At 45.8% G+C, this 22,939-nt stretch overlaps 2 protein-coding genes and 2 pseudogenes across 2 annotated transcripts in view; 2 read left to right on the plus strand and 2 right to left on the minus strand.

Moving 5' to 3' along the window:
* The first annotated feature begins 882 nt into the window (after positions 1-882).
* On the plus strand, positions 883-10,850 carry CARD8 (caspase recruitment domain family member 8). The gene is given in 10 exon segments (XM_006905136.1): positions 883-1,055; positions 1,405-1,415; positions 1,418-1,612; positions 1,686-1,915; positions 1,917-1,949; positions 5,374-5,499; positions 5,830-5,946; positions 5,948-5,972; positions 6,870-6,914; positions 10,597-10,850. Coding segments are annotated over 10 exon segments (1,209 nt in total).
* A 3,317-nt stretch (positions 10,851-14,167) lies between these two features.
* LOC112482235 lies at positions 14,168-14,283 on the minus strand (annotated as a pseudogene).
* A 2,310-nt stretch (positions 14,284-16,593) lies between these two features.
* LOC112482148 lies at positions 16,594-16,712 on the plus strand (annotated as a pseudogene).
* A 4,152-nt stretch (positions 16,713-20,864) lies between these two features.
* Positions 20,865-22,939, minus strand: part of ZSWIM9 (zinc finger SWIM-type containing 9) — a 16,063-nt gene continuing 13,988 nt past the window's right edge. The window contains exon 5 of the mRNA XM_025048848.1: positions 20,865-22,937. Coding sequence (XP_024904616.1) covers positions 21,479-22,937 — 1,459 coding nt within the window. The 3' untranslated portion in view covers positions 20,865-21,478. The remainder of the gene's footprint in view (positions 22,938-22,939) is intronic.

The following is a 22,939-nucleotide window of genomic DNA, read 5'->3' on the forward strand; positions in this document are numbered from 1 at the left end:
ATGACTCCTGGTCCTTTCTAATGACCTTGTTTAACCTGAATTACCTCCTTATAGGCCCTATCTCCAAGCACAGCAACACTGGGGGTTAGGGCATCAGCGTGTGGATCTTGGAGGGACACAGTTCAGTCCGTATCATGCTCATTGCACTGGGTTGGAATAAATTGCTCGAGTTTGATGTTTCTGGCCGTCATCATTGCATACTCCACCCTAAGTGCTTCTAGCTAGAAACCGTCCCACGTGGTGAGAAGTAGTTTGAAAGCCATGGGAGGTTCAGGAAAAGCATGCGCACGGGAGTTTGTACCTCGATGCCCAGCCCAGCTCCTGTGCTTGCCAGCCATGTGGTCCCTGGGTAAGGTAATTTGTATTCACGTCAATAGCTGACATCGTCTGGGGGTAGGGTGGAAGTGGTACGGTGCCGCGCATGCGCGGAGGGTCGCCCCGAGCTGCTGATAAGGCTGTCACCGCTGCGTTGTGGAGCCTCTCAGGGAACCCGGGGTGGTCTGGGGCGCCTCGGGGTGGTGGCGGGCACTCAAGCAAACAAGTGTTCCTCTGCCTCTTCAGCGTTTCGCACTTGTCCCTTTTCTGCACTTGACTTTCTTCGCCAACAGAAGGTATCATCTGCTATTGGGACCGCGTAGAGATTCAGTGGCCTTGGTTCCCGCCCTAGGGAAATACCATCCCGTCAAAGCTGTCCAGCCTGGCTTCCTTCTTAAATTTGGGGGAACGATTTCAACAGAACATTTGCGCGCCCTCTTTTACCTGGGTTCCTAGAACAAAGCCCCCACACCCTTCTCTCCAATATCTATTTTCCCGACAGCGTATGGATAAGTGAATATCCAAGACTCCTTCGGGCAATGCCTTTTCCAAACATCTACGTCCGACATGCGCGATATCTTCTTTTCAGGAGATGTTTGCTCAAAAGAGAGGCAGCTGGTACCCTCCATAGCTGTCACGCTCTCTTCCGGGTTTAAACCAATGCGTCAAAGTCCTCAGTTTCTGGGACCTGAAGGGATCGTGGATGTTGACTTGATTGATAAGAGTGTAAACAAATACAGGTAAGAACAGAAGATGCTGAGTATTTAAATACAATCCTATTATCAAGGAAGTACATATTACGTGATACTGTCTAGGATGCATGCTGAAACCTGTAAGACATCTGAAATTTTATCAATAGTATGTGTATTTCATGTACTAAGTTGGTATTTTAACTTCGACATAGATAGAAGACACAGAAATTGGAACCCAGGGAGCTCAATGGGCTCCCCAGAGGTTTCTAATACAGTAAAAGTCACAGATGGGTCTCGAACATTGCCTCACTGTGACGTCGCAGTCATCTACGTAATTGTTGTTTAAGTCAAAGTCTCGGCGTTCTCCCAGGATGACCGTCACTCCGGTTCCTTTCAGCGTCCACTTCCCCAAGCCACAGGCCTCGCTTTGCGGGTAAGGGCGGTGGTGACTGTGACGATCCCATTCGATTCTTGGAGTCAGCACCTGGCCCCAGACCTACAGCACCACGAGCAGTGGATGGTGGCGGGCCCTTTGTTGGACATCTCCGTGGAGCCTGGAGAGGCCATTGCAGAAATCTACCTCCCTCCTTTCATCTCCCTCCCAGGTAGTGAGGGAAGAGAGTGGGGGGTGGGCTGGGGAACCTCTCGCTCATCGCCTTCATGGTGCTCCTCCAGCAGATGGCGTGGGTGTCTCCTGGTTCCACGTCACCCGTTTTAAAGATGAAGGCATGGTCCTGGAGCCACCAGCCCGCGTGGAGCCTTTCTACGCAGTCCTGGAAAACCCCAGCTTCTCTCTGATGAGAATCCTCCTGAGGATTGCCAGCGGGACCCGTCTTTCCATCCCCATCACATCTACGACACTGATCAGTTATCACTGGAACCCCAAAGAGATTAAATTCCACTTGTATCTTACTTATCCCCAGCAACACCTTGCTAACCAAGGTAAGGCTGATAGATTTTTAGAGAAGACGGTGAGAATTACATTCCCAGCTTATCGCCTTGGACCTTCCATCTTCTTCTTAAACAGAGAAGTCAATTTTCTTCATTAGAAGTATGAATCACCCTCCATGATTTTAATCCATAGGCGCAGACCCTGGAGCGATTTGCAGTGATCCGCCCTGGAAATTCATTTCTACTAAAAATGGAGCTTCCTTTTCTGGTCCTCGAGGAGAAGGAAGAAGAGAGAGGTGACTTCTAGAGGACCGGCAGAGGGATTAAGATGCAGTGTTCCATTGTAAAATTTTATATTACTAATATCTGAATTAAACACGCATGCGCATACCGCACGCACACACACACACGCACGATGTACACACGTGCACGCACACACGTGCACAGACAGACACACACACACACAGCATCCTCTGGACTCATTTTCCTATTCAGTTGGATCTCCCTCTAATTCGTTTGCAAAAGGCTCGTAGTCCGCCACCCTCTCCTGGGCTGGCGACAAAGCCTATGTGTTGCTGGCCGCGGCTCCACAGCTACTGTATTTCTGGATAAAGGACCATTTCTATCCCCCCAGCCTTAGTGAAGAGGTTATGGGGTGGGGGAAGAGTTTATTGTCCTATTGTTCAGTGCTCCCACATCCCAGTAAGAGGTAGGTGCCTGCCTGGCAGTGTATAGGGGTGTGACTAATAGGAAAGTATTGAAAATACAAGAGAAAACGTTTTAATCTGGATGCTAAAGATGGCCATTCCCAGAGTACACAGGAAAAGAAAACGATAGAAAAACGAATTCTTAGGTGACCGTTCTCTTCATTCTGGACACAGCCCGGTCCCCAGCCTCACCTTGCTTGTTTTGTTTCCTTCCTCGTCCCCAAATCTCATCTGCTCACTTGCCTCCCACCTTATCGATGCAATAGAGATAGGGAGATGCAAACGACCTCATTTTCCCACCCTCGACTTTGTAAGCCTCATCTGGCACCCTCTTCCCTCTTCCCGTTCTTTCGCAATGAACGATCCCGCCCTCTACCTGTACAAGGCTGTGACTTAAAGCGTGTCCTGGATCCCTGTCCCTCGTGCCTTACAGAGGACTCCACGCTTGGAGGCATCGTCCTCACCGCCACCCTCAACCTCTCCCACCCTGGTGTCTGTCTCATTCCCGTCAGCATAGCCCCTTGGCGATGCGTTGCCTGCCGGCTCTTCATCCTCCAACCGCTTTCTGCTTTTCTCTGATGCGTCTCAGAACATGGAGCAATAGCTTTACGGCTCCATGGTTTCGACATCGCTCGGTTTTCACTTCCGCCCTCGGATCCCTCCCACTGGGTGACTTCCCCCACCATTCCTTCAAACGGCCCTGTTTAACGCGCCCGGCGACTTCCGCGATGAGTAATTCTCACCCAAAATCCTCAGCGGGATGTTACACTCAATTTCCCCGTTTCGGTCCTTGCCCTTCTTTTAATGGCCTCTGTAGGCTCCTCCTCTGAAGCCTTCGCGTACTCGCTGGTGGTCTCGGTGAATTCTTTCTGTTCCCGAAGTGATTTCTGTGTGAGAGGAGGGTTACTACGTCCGTATCTACGATCCCACTCCCCTTTCTTCCCCAAAACTGTTATTTCAACTCCTCTTCCCCATCGACGATAGAAAACCAAGTTCTGTTAAGTTATTTAAGTCCAAACCTAGAATGTCTGTTCGATTCTTCTATTTCCTTTCTTTCCTACATCCGATGTCTCATTAATCCCAACGGATATTGAAATATTTACAGAGTGTACAATCTACAGAGATACAGACGACAAATCGGTAAACAAAGAGATAGTTGAATACATATATATTTACTTCCAAACTTCGCTTTCATAATATAACTTATTATATCTCTGTAGAGCATAAGTTCCATCGATGGGAGGGACCGTTGCCACTTAATCAGAAATTAGTTCCGAGCACAGCGTAGGGCCTATTGTAGGTGCTCATGAAATTTTGTCAATAGAACAAATGAAACGTGGTCTGTCTTCCTTCTTCTGGAGGATAAGGAGAGAGGAGAAATCTTTTCTTTGCTTGAAACCGTAAGTTAAACTCAAAATACCTATCGTTGCTCTGAGAACCCACCCTGCTTACTGTAGAAGCAGCACAGTCCTCTCTGTTAGCTGCTGGCCACACGTCCCTACTCTGTACCTGAACTGAGGTGTGCTGTAAATTCAAAATACACATGGATTTTGAAGACTTTATATGAAGACAAGTACGTCGATGTCATTTAATTTTTATATCGATGACATATTTAGATGATAATATGTTGGGTTAAATCAAATATGTCATAAACGTATTACTAAAAATAATCTCACCTGCTTCTTTTTGCTTTTTAAAAAATATGGCTGCTAGAAAACTTGAAATTACATTTGGGGCTCAAATTATATTTTTATTCAACAGCGCTGTTCCAGGGAGATTTATTTACTCATTCAATCAATATTTATGGTTTCATGTCTTTGATCAATACAATTTGAAATTTTTCTCTTTCTTGATCTTCTAGGCCCAATTCAGGTTGCGGCATCAACCGTCCTTTCCTTCAAATGTATCTACTGATTTTTAAAACTCAATCAGATGGGCAGATAAATTGTTGCTCCATAATTGGCACAGTCAACACTGCACTCAGACCAAGAAGTAGGGTATCGCCGGCTTCTCTGGAACCTCCTCTTGCCCCTTCCTGCCCACTTCCTGGTCACTACCTCCGAGAATATTTACTAACTGGACTAGTAACACCCTCTACTGTAATCGTTTGTAACAGAAATTCTTGCCCTTTAATTCTGTAGCGTCTCTACTGAACTGCATTTGAGAATTTTCAAATGCTATTATCGTTCAACGCATTTGAGTTCTATTCTGTACCTGGTGGCCGCTCAGATTGTTCCAAGGATTCTTCCACTCTGGCTCCTGGGCCTCTTGGAAGGGACATCACTTCTGTATGGCTTGTTGGTGCTCGGGTGGCAGAGCATCTCACGTGGTAGCCACCCTGCCTCGGTGAGAAGTCAGGTCTCTAATTAGGTCTCTAATTAGGTCTCGGTGAGAAGTCAGGTCACAGATGTACCTGCAGACACAGACGGGCCCCTGCCGAGGCACAAGAGGGGAGCATCTTTGTACCCAGGTTTAAGCAGCACTCAGCCACGTTTATCTCTACATCATACAAAGAAAACCGAACTCTACAGAGATGTGTAATAAAAGGAATCCCTTGGCTCTGAGATAACCGACCGTAGAAGTTTGTGATACATTTTTCACGAATGGAGACATCGTCGTACATGTGTATCTGTCTGTATATAAATCTTTACATCAATCGAATCGCATCATACATATGCTACAGCATATAGATAACTCTATGCCCCTACTTCTGCTTATTGACTTTTTCACTTTTGCTTTCTAATTCGTTTTTGCCTCTTCTTCTTCAGGCAATAGATGGAGAGGAAGCAAGTTTCCATGGTGTGCGTCTGCAGAGCTCAGCCCCCGTGGAAGCCCTGAACTTTGGATCCCGTTATACTGCGTCTTGTACCGCTAACGTGGACATAGCACCCAAGGTCGGTTGAACGTGAATCTGACTCGACAGGTCTCAAAATGTTTTGTACTTTTGAAATAAATGGAAGCCCGGTGGAGGGTGTGTAGCTCAGACAATTCTTCTCTGAACCAGGTGTTGCTGAGTGGTAAGCTACACGTCCTTACATGGAATCATAATATTTCTTAAAATTGTAAACTTAAAAGGATGTTGACCTTTCTCCCTCCGTTTTCCACTCAATCGGCCATGAGATTGCGTAAAAAACCAGGGGTTAGATTTCACTGGCCAGTTCACTGTAGGCCACGAGTCCTTTCCACCCTCCACTGCTTCAAGTCAAGTGGTGTGTTTCCTCTAGGAGTTCAAATTGTCCTACAGAAACCCTGGAGAAATCCAGCCTTTCTCTAAAGCCTATGCTGGGAAGATGAAGAAACTGATCCGATTTAAAATTACAGAAAAAAGACATCAGACTTTAAGTCTGGGAGACTTTGGTGAAGCCAGGTAAGTAAAAGAATGATGCTGAAATTTTGGGGAAGAAAAAGTCATAAGCCTCTACCCCGGGGTTGGAGCGAAATATGTCACAGGAGAAAGTCTGTTTGTGGTTCCATCCAAGAGAGGAGAGTAAATCTACTGTCGGTTGATAATCGACGTGAGTGAAACCAAGGCGGGTGGCAGGGGTCCATCTCGGGAGTGAAGTGAGTAAGTACACCTGGCAGTGGGGATGGAAACCCTTCATGTCTAAGAGGTAGTGAACAGTCCGAAGGAGCATAAAGTCTGTTTATTTCCATTTTCTGTGCAATTTCGTAATTGTTGACATACATGGAGACTGAGCAATCGCCAAAGGAGGAGGTCACAAAATTCATCAGAACTTTAAACAACTTTGGGGATTTTAAAAATCGAAACGTAAGACCATGTGGAAAGCTTAATGGTAGACACTGTTTGTCCATTTTCTGAAATGGTGGTTCAATTGACAAATCTTCTGTCAACCTATGAGTATATTCAAAGTTCTGTGCTATCAACAATCCTACTAAAACGTTTAAAAAATACATGTTCAGATTTACTCATTTGATGTTGGCATTTTATGTGTAAAACACATTTGCCTACACGGTGATTTTTGGAGGACAGCATGATATGATTATGTTATAGCCTTCTCATTTCCTAACAGGTGGGAGTCGACACAATGTTAGAAAAATTTGTTCCTTCCTCTGATCATTTCCTTAATGGGTGACGAATGACCTACTTATTTGGGTTCCATTAGTATATTAATGTCCAAAACAGGATCCTTACTTTAGGAAATGGAATTCAATTATTTTGGTGGGTTGCATCAGAGTTTAGATAAACTAAATAAGGGTATGTGATCGATTTCATCTCGTCTTCTGATTTTTCTCTTTTTCCTAGTGGATCTCCAGTTTGGTGCTGCATCAACCCCTGTCTCCCTGTCAGGTCAGTGAAATGTTTATACTAAAAGCCAGCAGGTTGGTTCCGATTCCAGGAGGCCTTTGAGTGGTATGATGTCACTCAGTGAGGGTTCATTCCTTCCATCCTGGTCATTTATAAAGTCTGATGTCAGAGACAGATACATGCAGTGAGTATGATTGACTTCAGTGAGTGTGTTAGGGTGTAATTTGCAGACTTTGAGCACACAACCATGTTTGATTAGGGGAAGTATTTTGCACTTGAGGAACTACAGATTAAAGTATTCCGATATGGCTGGAAATTACACTTTCAAGGGGCAAAGCGAACGTGATTTCCAGAGAGGCGGGCAAGAAAGAGAAGCTGAAAGTCTAAGAATGACAGTAGGAATATTTTGGACCTTTGGCTGAAAGCGAAGGGGAACTGTTAAAAGGTAGATAATAACGCGTTGACTCTTCTGAACAGAGGGGATGATTGAATGTAGGCGAGTCATGGACGGGAAGTGGGGAACCGGAATTTGAGACTGCAGTGAAAATCGAGAACAGCATTTCAGCCAGGAACTGGTTTAGGTTATTGAAGTTGGTATGTGGCAGAGAAAGAAATCATTTAAAATGAGGACTCAAGGTTCAGAGGACCTAAGTTCCCTCGTCCGTAAGTAATAGACTCGGGTCTCCAAATCCTTATCTTCTCACGCCTGCCTCTCCATTTTAAATTGCCCAAGGTAGCAATCTAGAATGTCCCGGATGTCCGTGTAAACAAACACCTGTGTGGCAAAAGACAGAAAGTTCAACCTAAATGGACTTAAAGGGTGTGTCCCAGCTTAGGTGAAAGCAAAGGTGGTAGGTGGGGCTGACTCTCAGGAAGGCTGATCCGGTGGCTCAGATGTCGTCAAGAGGAAGCCATGGGTCCACCTTGCTTTCTATATTGCTGCCTTCGATGGGCCATCAGTCTCCACACCTGTAAAAGTAACAAGCCTCACATCTCAAAACAGACCAGACAGAGAAGAAAGCAAGCATTGTCTGGTCCCTGCCAACAAAGAGAAGGCTCTCAGGGTGTCACATTGGCTCGAAACGGTGACAAACCCATTTCCTAGCCAGCTTGGGTTGTCAGGACGGAGGTCCAGAGAACAGACTAGCTAAAAAAAAAAAGTCGTGCCCCACACCTGGAGTTGCAACTGGGTTCAAACTCGACTACACATCTAGGTTAAGAGTCAGGTAAAGATGACTAGACAAAATTCGAAGAACGTCCCTGTAGGTGGTTACTGTGTAGCGCCAACAGAAAGGTCTCTGTACTTCCTACTACACAGGGCTCTTGAGCAAGAGGCATCTACCATGTTGCGTGAAGGATGATATTGAAACTCATTAGCTCAGTCTACAAGACCCTTCGGAAGCTGCTCCCAGCGTACATCTTGAGTCAGATTCTCGCCCTGTACATCGTGACATCTCTTTCCCCCTCTTTTCTTTTTTTCTTGGCGTCATTTTGTATGTAATCCCCAAATCCCACTCCTTCAAATCCTCCCCTGATACTAAATCTTCAGCGAAGATTTTGCTCTAAAGTCTAGCCATCTCCTTTACGGCATTATAGTAATAAGAAATGGTGATGAAGATGATGGTAAGTACAGCTTATTAAACCTCTGTGGTGTGCTAAATATTATGGGTACCCATATTTGTGCTTTATGACCACCATTTCTGTTTAGCCCCGTCAACAAACTGTGGCTAGGCTTCGCCGGAAAATCACAGAAGAGCATCAGTGTGAACGTGCAGACGGCCATGAAGTAACAATCACACACTGAGCATCTTTAGACATAGTGAAGCCATCATAGGCACGGACCCCACGCTCATGGGGTGTATATTCTGACAGGTGACAATAGAGAAACTTATTTCAAAGTGATTATTAAAATGCAGTCCAAGAGAAAGGAAAAGAGTGACGTTTATGCCCCCAGTGCCGAAGACTGATGAGAAGTTGCTTAACACACAGGAGGAATGAAAAGCAATTCTGGCACTAAGAATAAGTTGAGGAGGATCTTTCTACGACAGCGACTTCATTCAAGAGTCATTGAATGTAAACTTCCAATAACCTTTTCCATATGGATACCAAGACTTCGCAGAAATTTTATCACCAAATCACGCTGTTTGGTGATAGCCCCAGATGACTGGGCATTCGTTATCTGTGCCATTGTGTTAAGAAAAAGTTTGAGAGGCGTGAGCTGTACATAAAAAGCAATCACGCTTTGACCGAAGAAACTGAGGTACCAGAAAGTGGTATGGCTTGGCCAAGGTCACACGTAGAACGTATACAGACGCGCACCATCGTGTATGTATTCTGAGGATGCGAGATGGAAAAATACCTTGTCTTTACCCCGTGTTTCCTGTTTCTTCTGTATTGTATTTATCCAGTCAGATTTATTAGAAAACCCTTGGGTGGAGGAACAGGTCTATCTCCATATCTCCAGCATTAGGTACAGAAAATGACAATTTAGGAACCCGAAGTTTCTGTTTGATTGTTAGAGGAATGAGCAGGTGAATGTCCAACGACATAGAGCCCATTCTAGGGTTCTGATGAGAAATGAGAAGTAATGAGGGACAGGCTCTCGAAGCTTGGCGGAGTGGACGGGATTGAAGAATGCATGTACATTGTCTGTTTTTTGTGCTAGTTGCATGCCGTTGAGTCAGCTCCAACTCCTGGGGACCGAATGGATGAGTGACGGCCACAATGTCCCGTCCTCACCAGCCCTGCTCAGCGCCCGTAGACTCGTGCCCACGACTTCTTTCTATGGAGTCAGTCCAGCTCATATATGATCTTCCTCTTTTCCTGCCGCCTTCTGTTTTTCCCAGAATTCCTGTCTTTTCCAAAGAACCCCACCTTCTCATGCTGTGCCCGAAGCAGGACCGCTTCGTCACTTATTGCCACCAGTGGATGTTTTAGGCTGGGGACCCAGATGTTTCTCTTTCTGCTGTTCAGGGTGTCCATAGAGCTCTCCCCCAACTCCGTATTCCAAATGAATCAACTTTTTTCTCGTCAGCCTCCTTCACTGTCCACTTCTGCACTGGTACATAGTAATCAGGAACACAAAGGTGGGGATGATCTTGGCCTTGGTCTCCGATGACACGTCTTCGCTCTTGGTGATCGTTCCTATTTCTTCTGTTGCTGCCCTTCTGAGTCTCAGCCGTCTCGATTTCTTGGCTGCAGTCGCCATTTGAATTGATGACTGAACCGAGGTCGGCACAATCATCTTTAACCATTTCACCGTCTCCATGATCTCTGTTAATATCGTACATTTTTTCTGAAGTCATGATCTCTTTTCTTCTTGATGTCCAGATGCAGTCTCGTTCTGGCACTTTCTTTCACTTTCATCAGAAGTCTTTTTCAAACGCTACTTTCTTCTGGTCAGGTGGTGTCATCTGCGTATTTGAAGTTGTTGATATTTCTTCCACCAATTATTTCTCCTCCTTCCTCTGAGCCCAGCCCAGTTGGTTCACGTGGTGTGTTCTACGTTCCAATCGTACAAATAGGGAGACAAAATTCACTGAGCGTACCTCAATTCATGGGCCACTGAAAACGGACTGCGCATCCTGAGAATGCGTGTGCGAGAGATATAGGTAACACGCGAAGGGGGACGAGCGACATCTCCACACGGAATCGTGATTTTCAGCTGGTCCAGAACCCTGTGACGGAGCTGTCCTCCGAGTCTACAATGCTTCCTTCTGTCCAGGTGCAGCCTTTGTGAAGAAGCGACGCCGGCCGCTGCAAGCCCGGATAGGGGACCCTGATGGGGTCCTGGACGATCTTCAGGACACTGAGGTCCTCACCGAGGGTGAGAAGGGGCTGGTGTAGCAGGAGCCAAGGTGGCAGAAGAGAAACAAGACCCTGCTGAAGACAGTGGATCAGAAAGGGGATGGGGCCCTGGAGTTGGTCTTCAGAAGCGTTAGTGAACGAGACCCTTACCTGATGCGCTTCCTCAGCTAGCAGACTTTGTGACAGTGACTCAGACAGACGGGACTCCAGTGTTCTCCGCTGGGAATGGAGAAGTGAAAACGTGACCATTGAGTCCGAGGCAGAAGAGGTCTAGGTAACACTGATCAATCTTGAAGGCTGATGTGTGACCTGGCAGATACCTAATATCCTAACCTCAAGAATATCTGAAGAGAGTAGTAAGCCCACTAAATATTTTCTAAGGAGGATACAAGAAATCTATTTCACCTGTTGACACATTTCTTGGAGACTTGGGTGGAGGAAGGCAAAGGCAGGTGTGTTTATGGTCGACAGGGTCTGGAGAGGCGAATGCTTTTGAGTAACTGGAAGGCAATTCTAGCGAAGTCACAACAAGAGGGAGGAAGGCTTCTCAAAACTATCTGCTTAGGATATTCGAGACATCCACAAGGATTAATAGTGGTGGTTTTTTCATATGCTGCGCCTTTAACATTTTATCTACTACGATAATTACTACAATAATATAAGTGCATTTGACGAAATAGAGCCCAGAAAGAAAAGAAAATGTAAACACGGGCAGAAAATCTTTCACCGCTGGTCCCAGGAACGGACAGGTCAAATTTTCCTGGAACATCTCCGTGGAATGCAGAGATGGAATGTGGAGTCACGGTCCCCACAGGAAGAAACGATAGAGCGTTCAGGTAATTCCGAGGGACGGAACTGGACACTCGGATTCCACCGTGTGACCTTGCCATGATCGTTCGGTTGTCTTTTGATTAGCGTTTGGGTGGCACGTTAATCTCCATCTTTTGGCTTCCAGCCTACTTATTATATTTGAAGTGAGTTTCTAGAAGACGGCATACAGTTGGGTCTTTTGGGGTCTTTTTAAAAAAAAATCCAATTTGACAATCTCTGCTTTTCATGGGCGTGTCTGGCCATTTACATTTCATGTAATTATCGATATGTTCGGATTTAGCCTGGGTCAGCCATTTTATTATTTGTTTCCTGTTTGTTACTTTTAGATTCCTGTCTCTCCTTTCTTGCCTTTTTAAGGGTTGTTTGAAGAGTTTTCAGCATTCCTTTTTAATTCATCTATTATGTTTTTGACAATATGCAGTCACCTCTATATTTTTTGTGGTTGCCTATGTTTTAGTGATTGCACTAGAGATGAAAATATACACATTATTTACTATGCATCACTGTTTACTAATACCTTTTCCACCATTTAGGCCATGGCGCCTTTCCCTTTTATGACACCGCTGTTTTCAATATCGCCTCTCTCTTTACGTATATAAATTAAAATCCCCATCGGAAAAATGTTCTATATTCTTTTACGTTCAATTGTGGACTGTGTTGCAAGGGACACGTGAAAAGCGTCACATTACAAGACTCTGGCTCTTGTTTATGTGCAATGAAGAATGTGGATTTTTTTTTTAACCTTCTATGAACGGGCATTCTAATGTCGGTTCAGTTTTCAAAGGCTTCGTAGGTTTGTTCTGTGTACATGCCTATAGGTTTAGATAGCTCACGTGAGCTCAGTTCTCAAAATTCTTGGGATCCTAAGGGCCGAGGGTTTGGGCATAGGGGTTCCTAAATGACTTCATGAGTCTGCATTCTAGAGCTTCTTCTATTATTGTCATAAAGGGAACAATGGTATTTTGTGGCTTTCTATATTCTACCCTGAAGTAGAAGCAAGCTTTTAAATTCGATGGTAGAACTTTATAATTTTGCCTGCGAAATAGAAAAATACCTCAACTACTTTTTTAAAAAAGGACAAAAGCACAAATTATTAAGAGTCAGATGGATAAATTTGAGTATGTTAACAATAAGGAGCCAAAAAAAAAAAAAATCCACAAACTGGCAAATGTAATTAGTAGATTATTTTAAAAATATACAACGAACTGTTTTATGTCAATACAAAAATATAAAGCTCCTGATTTAAAATGGGCAAATGTTATGAGTAAGATTAAACCAATTAAAAAATTTCAGCTTCTAGTTACCAGGGGCCTTGTATAAAAACTGTATGGAGACAGCCTTTTACTTCATCAAATTGCCAATGTTAGAGTCTCCAGGATCTTGGAGAGTACACGAAAAACATTTAAGTACCATTATTTATTATATAAATGTTCACTTTGGAAACTAATTTGAAACCACAGCGTGAAATGAAAGAGACACATACCTTAGTGCCAGATTTTCTCGCCTTTTTATAAACTCTAGAAACAAATGCAAGTATCTGTGCTCCAGGAACACGTGGAGACCCATTTACTTTGGCACTCTGGGCCAGAGAAATAAGTCAAAATAACCCAGATTTATCAACCTGAGAATTGATCAAAAATCACGGTATAGTAATCAATGAGAATATAAAGCATCGGGACAAATGAATTAACTTCGACTACCAATTTAATCTTCTCCAATTTCACAAATATATCTTCGCGGATAAAAAATTAAAAAATCGAGTTTGATAAGAATACATACGGGATAAGGCTACGCACAGGAGGTGAAATCAAACATTATTTTAACAGAACATATAAACATTATTTTATATAATGTTTATATTAATTTATATAAACATATAAACATTATTTTAACAGAATTTTAAATGTATAAGAAAAGGCAAAATGATGGCATGTAAAAAACATTCTAGAACGGTTAGCCCTAATTCTGAGGATGCAATGAACAGCGTGGCGACTACACTTAATAAATTCTGTATCGTAGACTTGAAATCCGCTGAAAGAGTAGATCTTAAGTGTTCTCGCCAAATAAAGACAGAAAGAATCAGTGTGAGGTAACAGATGTGTTAATCTGTTGTGGTCGTCATTCCACAACATATATGTATATCAAATCATCATGTTAGACAATTTATTTGTTAATTATACCTCAATAAATCTGGTTAAAAAGAATGGTTAACTCGGAAGGCGAGAGGAAAGCATGGTAATGTATAGATGTTCAGAGTTATCGATAATTTTCTATGAACTGAGCCGTCGTATGTGAATTTAGGTTCTTTTATTATTTTTATAATTTAGGTTCTTTTATTATTTTATATTATGTATGAAATATTTAACAGTAAAACGTTTGGAATTATTTAACATATATTTTAATTTTAAAACGAGAACCGGAGTGCACAGTCAACCATGTGCATCACCATCCTGAGCAAGACCTGTGACGGCTGGGTCACAGTAAAACTCACCGCACTCACCTGTGCTTGCGCTTTCTAGAAAGCGAAGGAACTAAAATAAACAGCAGCTTCGGCGGAGTGAAAACTAACGTTGAACTGAGTTTACTTTATCCTGCAGTTGACTAAGGGACATGAATACTCCCAGGTGGAGACTCTGCACTTTTTTTTTTTTTTTTAATGCCTACAGCACCTGGTCTTCCTAGGTGGTCTCCCATCCAAGTACTAACCAGGCCCGACCCTGCTTAGCTTCCAAGACCAGACATCAGGCTTGTTCAGGGTGGCATGGCCGCAGACCATGGACCCTGGCTTCACTCGGGCGCGAACCCAGGATCTTCTGCGTGTAAAGCAGCCGTGCTCACCACTACACTATGGAAAAACGTCCTCTGCACTTTGATTCATAAACCTGATGCATTTACCAGGAGAGTCATTATGCGTCTGGGAGAGTGTTTTGTGGCTCCTCTGGGCGCATCGAAATGATTCCAGATAAACAAGGACGTGGAGATGGCAGGTGACAGGCAATCCGTTGGGAGAAGTCCCGCTATCCTGTCCCTGATATATGGTCATCGCCAATCAGACCTGTCCTTGTCAAGAGGTCTCACTGTCGTGAGGAAGCTGACTGTCCTTCGTAAGGCTCCCGGACACTCATCCTTGAGAGTGACAGGCAGGTACAAAGATTCTCATTGTCGCCGTGAGCTTCCCGCAGAGACCTCAATTTTTTTTTTTTTTATCAGATTTCCCTTTCTTTCTCATTTTACTGTGGCCATTTCTCTTCCATATCTGTGGCTTTAACTTTTTTTCATTCTTTCATTCATTTCATTCTTTAATATCTTTCATTCCTCTGATACTATTGCATTGTCTTCAGTTTTATTTTAAAACCGTATCACGCTTCGTTCATTGTATTTTGACTTTTTAGCTTCTTGACAACTATTTAAAAATTCCACGCAATCTGTGTATTTTCTAATTTCTCCCCTTACGTTTTTCTTCCTTGTCTCTTCTTTGTTCTATGCAGTAGTTGATATTTGCATTTGATATAATTTGCCTCGTTTGATTTCAGCACCCCCTTTTCTAATCTGTTATCTTTGCTTTTGTTTATCCCATTATTCTATTTTTTATGGATAATTCCCTTTATCTCAAATTATCATACATTCGTTTTCATTTAAACATGTGTTAATCACTTTGAGCCTAGTTTATACATTGTTTCCTCTTCCAGGTTTTATACGATTTTTATATTCCTGGGTTCAACCTATTTTTATGAATGATTTTTGTACTGACTTTGCTCTCATTAACTTTGAAAATTGCTTTGAATAATTTTAATAATTTAACTAAGGATTCTTTTTGTTTCCCCTTAAAATTTATATATTTTTTCAATGATAAAAAATAGTGCTCCTTTCTTTCCCAGTATTAGAAATCGTATTTTCCATTTTTTACTATAAAGCTCAGGAAATTCAAAAACATGAGGGATTACAGTGATAATAGATTTTTTTATTCAGCCAATCTCAAGAAGCTTTCAAAATAACCTTTAATATGTCATTATAGATGTTTAAGTCAGGGTAAAGTTATTCCTTTCTCCTGCTACCTGACTAAAATTTGTATCATAAATATATGCTGAATTTTATCTCATGCGTATACTGAAGTGATCATATATTTTTTGTTTCTTTAATCTACTAGTGTGGATAATCCTACAGATGACATTGCAAACGTTAACCTTACCTTCCGTGTTTGGGATAACTGGTCAAATGCTTGATTCTTTTTACATAGAGTGGACACGATTTTATCATAATGGCACACATGGTTTTTTATCGGGTTCATGAAATAGTCTTGTAATTGTCTTTTTCCTATCTTTGTTGTGTTCTGCTACTAAGGTTAAGTTAACTTCATAATGTGATTAATGGAATGTTTCTTTTTTTCTATCTCTGGGGAATATCTGTAGCTATTATTTGTATCTGGTGTGTTTGCCATACGTCACCATTAAAGCATACTTTGAATTTCCTGAAGGAACGATTTTTGCCCAGTGTTCAATTTCATCATGAGGAGCCTTGCACATTTATGGCTTTCTATTATTTCTTTTCATTTTTTTCTTTTTCTTTCTTTTTTGGTAAATTAAGTCTTCTAGAAAATTTCCCCCATATCTCCTAAATTTCCATATTTGTTGGCAAACTTAACCATTATATCATGTTATGTTCTAATGTTTATAACTTCTCCACTCTTGTCCCTTAAACTTTTTTAATCCTGATATTATTTGTGCATCCCTTTGGGGAGGGGGTGATGCCACCTCACATAGGTTTGTTAATTTAATTATTTTTTGAAGGAACTGACTTTTGATTTTCTTTTCCCTTTTCATACCAGGGCTTCACCTGTTCATTTGTGCTTTACCTGTATCGATTCCATTTATTTTTTTTTTTAAGGATTAATTTGCTGTTCCTTTTCCGGTGTCACTTATTTCTTTTTATTTTTTTTCCATTTGACTTAGAAATTTGAATCCTACCTTCTTTATCCATCTAATTCTGTACTCTAAGGTACTCAAGAGTTCCTGGAATCCAGACTCTGGAAGTGACACATCTCAGCCTGACGTACAGGAGAGTCGAACATTTAAACACTCTCCTTGCGTATGGCCATGCCACCCTGAACGTGCCGGATCTCGTCTGATCTTGGAAGCTAAGCAGGGGCGGGCCGGGTTAGTACTTGGATGGGAGACCACTTGGGAAGACCAGGTGCTGTAGGCGGGGGAAAAAATAAAATAAAACCCCTCTCCTCACACTGGACTGTCAATCGTTATATTTAGGAAAAATAAAATAAAACTCCTCTCCTCACACTGGACTGTCAATCGTTATATTTATCTATAGGCTCTATTATTTACAACCTCACGGTAGGATCTATTTTGTTTCATTTGAAACCTGGTTGACCTAATTAAAACAACAGTAAGATTAATGTTTCCAAACGATGCCATTTGGGGGTTTTTCTCCATTGCTCAAATTTGTGTGTTGGGCTCATGGGGAACTCATTGCTCTTCACGTTACGTATGTACGCCTTCTTAACTCGGTCTCGCCTGGAAAAGCCCATAGATCTGATTTTCATACACCCGACATTGGTCGATGTCTTGACCATCAAATTCAAGTTGATACCAGATACCATGTTATCCTTCGGAGTCAGACATTTTCTGGACAATGTCGTAAAGCACCGATGTTCACGTACAGAGTTACCTGGGGTCTTTCCGTCTGTACTACCTCCCTCCTGAGTGTGTTTCAAGCCATCGCTATCAGTCCAGTAATTCTGACTGGGCATGCCTGAAATCTAAAACCTCTGTCTGGGGCAAGGAGGCAGGACCCTCTGTATCCCCAACTCCCGCTTTAACTTTAGAGATTATTTTGATGATAAGTAGTCTTCTAAACACACCCGTGTGCTACCTCAGTTAACTCTCAAATTTATCAGATGATACTATTATTTTATAGATGAGGAAACAGAGGCACTGGGAGTTTAATAATCCTGCAAATAGCACATCCTGCAAATACCACCCCCTCATTTAAATATTTTCCGATGTCCCTCCTTACCTCTTTGTGCCCCAGTTCCTTCTTTATCACCGAAATTCCTGGTATCGATTCCTCGATGTCCCCCCAGCTCCCCTATGACTCTCTGACACCCCCACCTCCCCCCGTAATATTGCTTTTACTCTGAAGAGCCCCTATTCATTTAATCAGGGTCATTCACACAGTGTCTCCTCCGCGCCCGGCGCACTGCTGTGCTCCGTGATTTTCCGCGGTGAAGAGGGCAAGGTCTCCCTCTAGTGGGGAAGAATTGAAAGGTAAATGATCAAGGAGCAAGATCATTTTAGATACTGGTCAGTTTTCTGAAAGAAATAACACAGGGGGACGGGACCGTGGCTGGTGGTGGAAAGCGGATGGTGGCAATTTTGAATATGGCAGTCGAGGGAATCCTCCCTGGAGGTGACGTGACATTTAAAGCCGGGCGTGCAAAGGGCTGGATGGGCATTGCAGGCGGAGAGAACAGCTCGGCGGAGACTTGGATCAAGCTGGTCCTTTTTGGGGAACAGGGTGGAGCCCACTGCAGGTGAGGTCAAGTGATGAGATGCTGCGGGACAGTTAGGAACCAGGACATTCCACGCTTGCTGTGACATCCCAGTTCATCCTCTCCATCAGCGTGGACAGACAGGTGATGGAAATGCTCTCGGTCTCCACCATCCGACACAGAGGGGCCACCGAATACCTGAAATGATGTGAGTGCAACCGAGGAACTGAATTTTTAATTGTATTTAATTTTAATTAATTTAGCCACATGTGGCTTGCTGATACTGTATTGGACAACACACCTAGAAAACTTCCCACGACACCTCAAAACACCGAACTCTTCCTATAACTCCCCAGTTCTCCCCGAACAACCCAGTGCTCCTTGCAGGCTCCACTCACCTTTATAACAAAACTCGTAACAACTGCACAACCCCCAAACAGCCTGATTCTCTTTTTCCTTTTACTCTGTGCGACCCACTTGTCGCTCCCATCACGTCCTACTCCCTACTCTAAATTTCCCAAAGGGAACTCACGTGCTACATGGCAGACTCCAGGGCCTGACTGCAGGGTCCGCGTCACACCACTTCTGGTGTGTGATTTTGGTCAAGTTATTTAACCTCAGTGTCCTCATCTGGAAAGTGGGGGGATAACAGCGATCGCTACCGTATTGGGGCGTGGCGATGCTTCAATATGGTGCTTTTTATATAAGCAGAGATGGTGAAGTAGCTCGTGATACATTCTACTCTACTATTGAATAGGCTCAAAATTTTCCAGAATAAAAAGCTTTTCGAAACAAAAGCACTTAGCATAGCCCCAGGCACACAGTAAGTGATGATCTTAGTATGGTGTCAACACTCCCACTTTTCCAGATCATCCCCAGCTCTGCTTCCTACAAGCCAATGACTCTATAACATCCCACGACCCCTATAATAAGCCATTCTTTCCCAACACCCCAATTCCGCCAAATTGGGCTTCCCAGGTAAAAATACGGGATGCCTACTCGAATTTGAATTTCAGATAAACAACGAATAAGTAAAATAGTATGCGTCGTGAAATTCGAATTTAACTGGTTGCTTTCCCCCTAAATCTGGCATCCTCACCCATGATGTTGACTTTGCTCACCAAGGAATCCTCAGGGCTTGCCAGAGGCACTTGGTTGGTCTTCTAAAGTAGTGCCAGAATTAACTTATAGAATGCCCCAATTCCCTCCGACTTCTCCTTAAAGCTCAAGTTCTTCTCAATTGCCTGTTTCTGTCATGGAGGACAATATCCTCCTTTTCCTATAATAATCTAACTCCTCTATAGTCAAACCCCAACCCCCCCTAGAGTTACGGTCTGTCCCGTTCACCACTGTAAATATACCTCAGATCTAGTCGTGCTTGGCACATTAAATAGGAGCTCTGCCGATAACTTCTGAATGATGCATGTGTTTAACATCCTAATTTTCCCCACTGCATTTCCGCTTCCCCCAAAGCATCCCCGTTACCTCCTAGCGCACCGATTTCTCCAAAGACCTCTCCAAATCCCCTTATCACATACGAATTCATCGAAGCGCTCCCGCTCCTTCAAAGCACCCTTATTCCCCCGGTATCACCCTAACTCCCTTTATCTCAGACCGATTCCTCCATCACGCTCTCCATTCCTCCACGAGCACCCCATTTTCCCAGCTGTTACTCCAATCCCTCCCACGAGATCCCTCAACCCTTTGCTCTTACCCTCGCCCCCTTAGGCTCCAGGGTTACCATGGCAACGCCCCCTTTGGCTTTCTCCGCCTGCAGCAATCCTCTCGGCGCTAGTGGCCCGGCCGGTCGCCATGGAAACTGGAGAGGTCTCATCCGCTCCCCTCACTCCAAGATGGCAGCCCAGGAACCCAGACCCCGCCGGCCGGGAGAGCCGGGAGAGACGAGGGGTCCCTACGACGCTCAGCGAGCAAAGGGTTCTCCCATTCCTGATGCCCACTCTAAGCGCTCAGATGGAGCGCCAGGCCAGCAGATCCTACTGCGCAGGCGCCCGACTTAGCGGGAGCGCGCGGGCGGCGCTCAGCCTGCTGGGAGTTGTAGTTTTCTGGCTGCTACAGCCAGAGATACAGGTGGCCAATGGGTGAGCCGGGTGACGTTAGGAACAAGGTTACTGAAGCTGGCAATCTTCGGGCTGATTCGATGGTCACCATAGCAACGATGACATATAATGAAGCACCAGCTTTACTAGCCAGGCTGCCGTTTTCATTCTTTTATCTTTCTCACTCAGCGCTTACTTTGCACCAAGCACTGTTCGAGGTACTGGAGAAGCGATCAGAAACAAAAGAGTTTCTATTTTGGTGGGGGCAGATTGACTTACTAAAAACGGTGAATACAGATTATTGGAGACAACGGTATGTTAACAGGTAACTGAGATGCTTTGGGGGAATTGGAAAGTTAGGCCAGTGGCACACACACTCGTTCAGGTCACATAGCAAGTAGCGCTGGGATTTGAACCGAGAGTGTGGCTTCATACTCTTAAGTTTAACCACTGTGCTAAACTAACTACAGGATATAGTTTCAGGTGGTGGTTAAGCGTTGTAAAGAATAGTGCCCAGAAAGAGAACGCGGGTACTCTTTAAATAGATGGTCCAGAGATGGGCCTTAGGAGGTGACATTTGAGCAGAGGCCTGAAGGGACAGATCTGGGGCATGTAGAGGTTCAAGGATCATGGGGGATGAAGCCTGAGTTGCCATGGAGATGGATTCATTTTTGGCCCCTTCGTTCCATCTGAGCCCTGGAGGCCTTGTTGAAAGAGAAGAAATGCAGGACCCTCTCAATTTCCCTCCAGGTCTGGGCCTCTGACCCTTCCCCAGAAGCCAAGAACTCAGCACGGGAACCGAAACGATACCGTTTTATTCCTATCTTGAAGCACAATAGTCCAGGTGGCTCCCGTCCGCTGCTGGAGAGCCCCCGGCCCAGCCCGTTCGAAGACTCCCAGCTCTCCCTCTTCTGTCTCTTCCTGGGATGGCCAGTCAGAAGGTGAAGGGGATCACGCCTCCAGCCCTTGGAGACTACCCAAATCGCTCCCCTCTCTTTTCTGCTCCCCACATGGCTCACAGCTTCCTTTGTTGTGTCTCCTTCTACCCTTCCCCCACCCCCTCCTCTCCTGCCTCCCTCTGCTCTCTCCATTCTTGCCCGCCCTCCTCCATCTCTGTCTCCTCTCTCTCTCTCTCCCCCTCCTTACCGCTCCTTCATCTGTCCTCCTGTCTATACGTCTTCCTCATATTCTGAGGCAGCCCTCAGCTGCCACCCTGGCCACCGCCATCTTCCACACCTGTGGCTCCAGGACCTCAGAGACCACCGTCAACTTCCCTCGGACCCAGACGGGCAAATAGCCCAGATGCGGTGACCCAGGAGGTGGCCTCCTTGGCCTCGGCCTTTCTATCTTTGGGATCACAGTTGCCCTGCCGCCCTCGCAGTAGAGGGCGGTGGGCAGGGGCCGGAGGGTCAGGACTCTGGGGCGCTCCCCCAGCAGTCCCGGAGCAGGTCCGCGTGGAACAAGGCCGCTCCGGTGAGCAGGCGCGCTGCGAACAGGTGACGGCAGGGCAGGTGTCGCGCGGCGTGGATGGAGCAGCTGCAGCGCGTCAGGGCCCCGTCCAGGAAGAAGTCCGAGGAGCCGTCCTTCAGGGCGAAGCCGGCTCCGGTCGTGTGGAAACCCCGGGTCCCGTGCTGCCTGGCGAAAGCGAGCTCCTCGGCCACCAGGCCTGCCAGCTCTGGCCCGCAGGCCGCTCGGAACTTGGCCAGGGGCTCCCAGTCCACCTCCTTCTCTCCCAAGGGGCGGCGAGGCCTCCTTGGTTCCTTCGGGCCGTCTGCTTCACCTCCATCCTGTAGGCTGTCCCCTGTGGCCAGGGACACTCTCCTTGTCACTGGCCATTCTGGGTCATCCTCAAGCACAGTTCCCACGGGGGCGCCACTCATGACTCCATTCCCCAGCCCTAGACACCTCCCTCCCGTGTCCACGCACTCCCTCCCTCGCACTCTTCTGGTCTTGGGGCCCCTAAGCCGCGCTCCCCCTCCGTCTCCATTCTCCAGGCCTGTCCCCCTTGTGTCCCCTAGCCGGACCAGAACCACATCTTCCAGGTCCCTTCTTCTTTTGACTCCCGACCTCAGTCCTCCTTCTTCTCCAATTTCTGGCTCTCTCTGCCTCTCGTCTCCCCACTGGGGACCCCTTTGGTCTCCGTTCTCGGAGACCGACTCCAGGGGCGTCTCGAAACGGACCCCCCTGCAGTCCCTAACCTCCAGCCCCTCTCCCTTCTCCGCTTCCACCGGAGGCCCCTTCCGGTCTCTGGTTTTCAGCCCACTGGTCCTTTCGTCGTGCAACTGGGCCCCGCTGCAGGTGCTCCCTTCAAGGCTCCGGGGCCTCTCACACCCGACCTGGGTCCTCCGCTCTGCGGCCTCCAGCACCCTCATCCTCCAGAGGTAGCCCTCCAGCCCCCAGCCTCTCTCCCCTTCCGGCGGGGCCCCGCTCCAGTCTCTGATGTCCGGCCCTTCGAGGTGCTCGTCCTCTGGCGAGGCCCCCCTCCAGCCACGCCCCACCAGCCCTCGCATCTTCCGGTTCTCCAGCTGGACCCCTCTCCAGTACCGGATTTGCAGGCCTCTCCCGTTCTCACTTTCTAACTGCGCGCCTCCCCGGTTTCTGGTCTCGGGTTCTCTGGCCCACTCTTTGTCCAACTGGGCGCCTCTCCAAGCGCTCCCTTCCTTCGGGGCCCCTCCGCAGTCCCCGTTCTCCACCCGGACTTCCCTCCCAGGCTCACCCCCCGGCCAAAGGTCCCCACCATTGGGGCCATCGGGCGCTACCTCTCCGGACGCATCGGCCCACTGCATGGCCACCAAATCGCGAAGGCACTGTGCCATGCTGTGCGACGGGCTGAGGCGGCGCAGCAGGCGCCGGCGGTGGCCGCGCACCAG

The sequence above is a fragment of the Pteropus alecto genome, unplaced genomic scaffold (genome assembly GCF_000325575.1).
Source record: "Pteropus alecto unplaced genomic scaffold, ASM32557v1 scaffold41, whole genome shotgun sequence".
In the NCBI taxonomy this organism is placed as follows: Eukaryota; Metazoa; Chordata; class Mammalia; order Chiroptera; family Pteropodidae; genus Pteropus; species Pteropus alecto.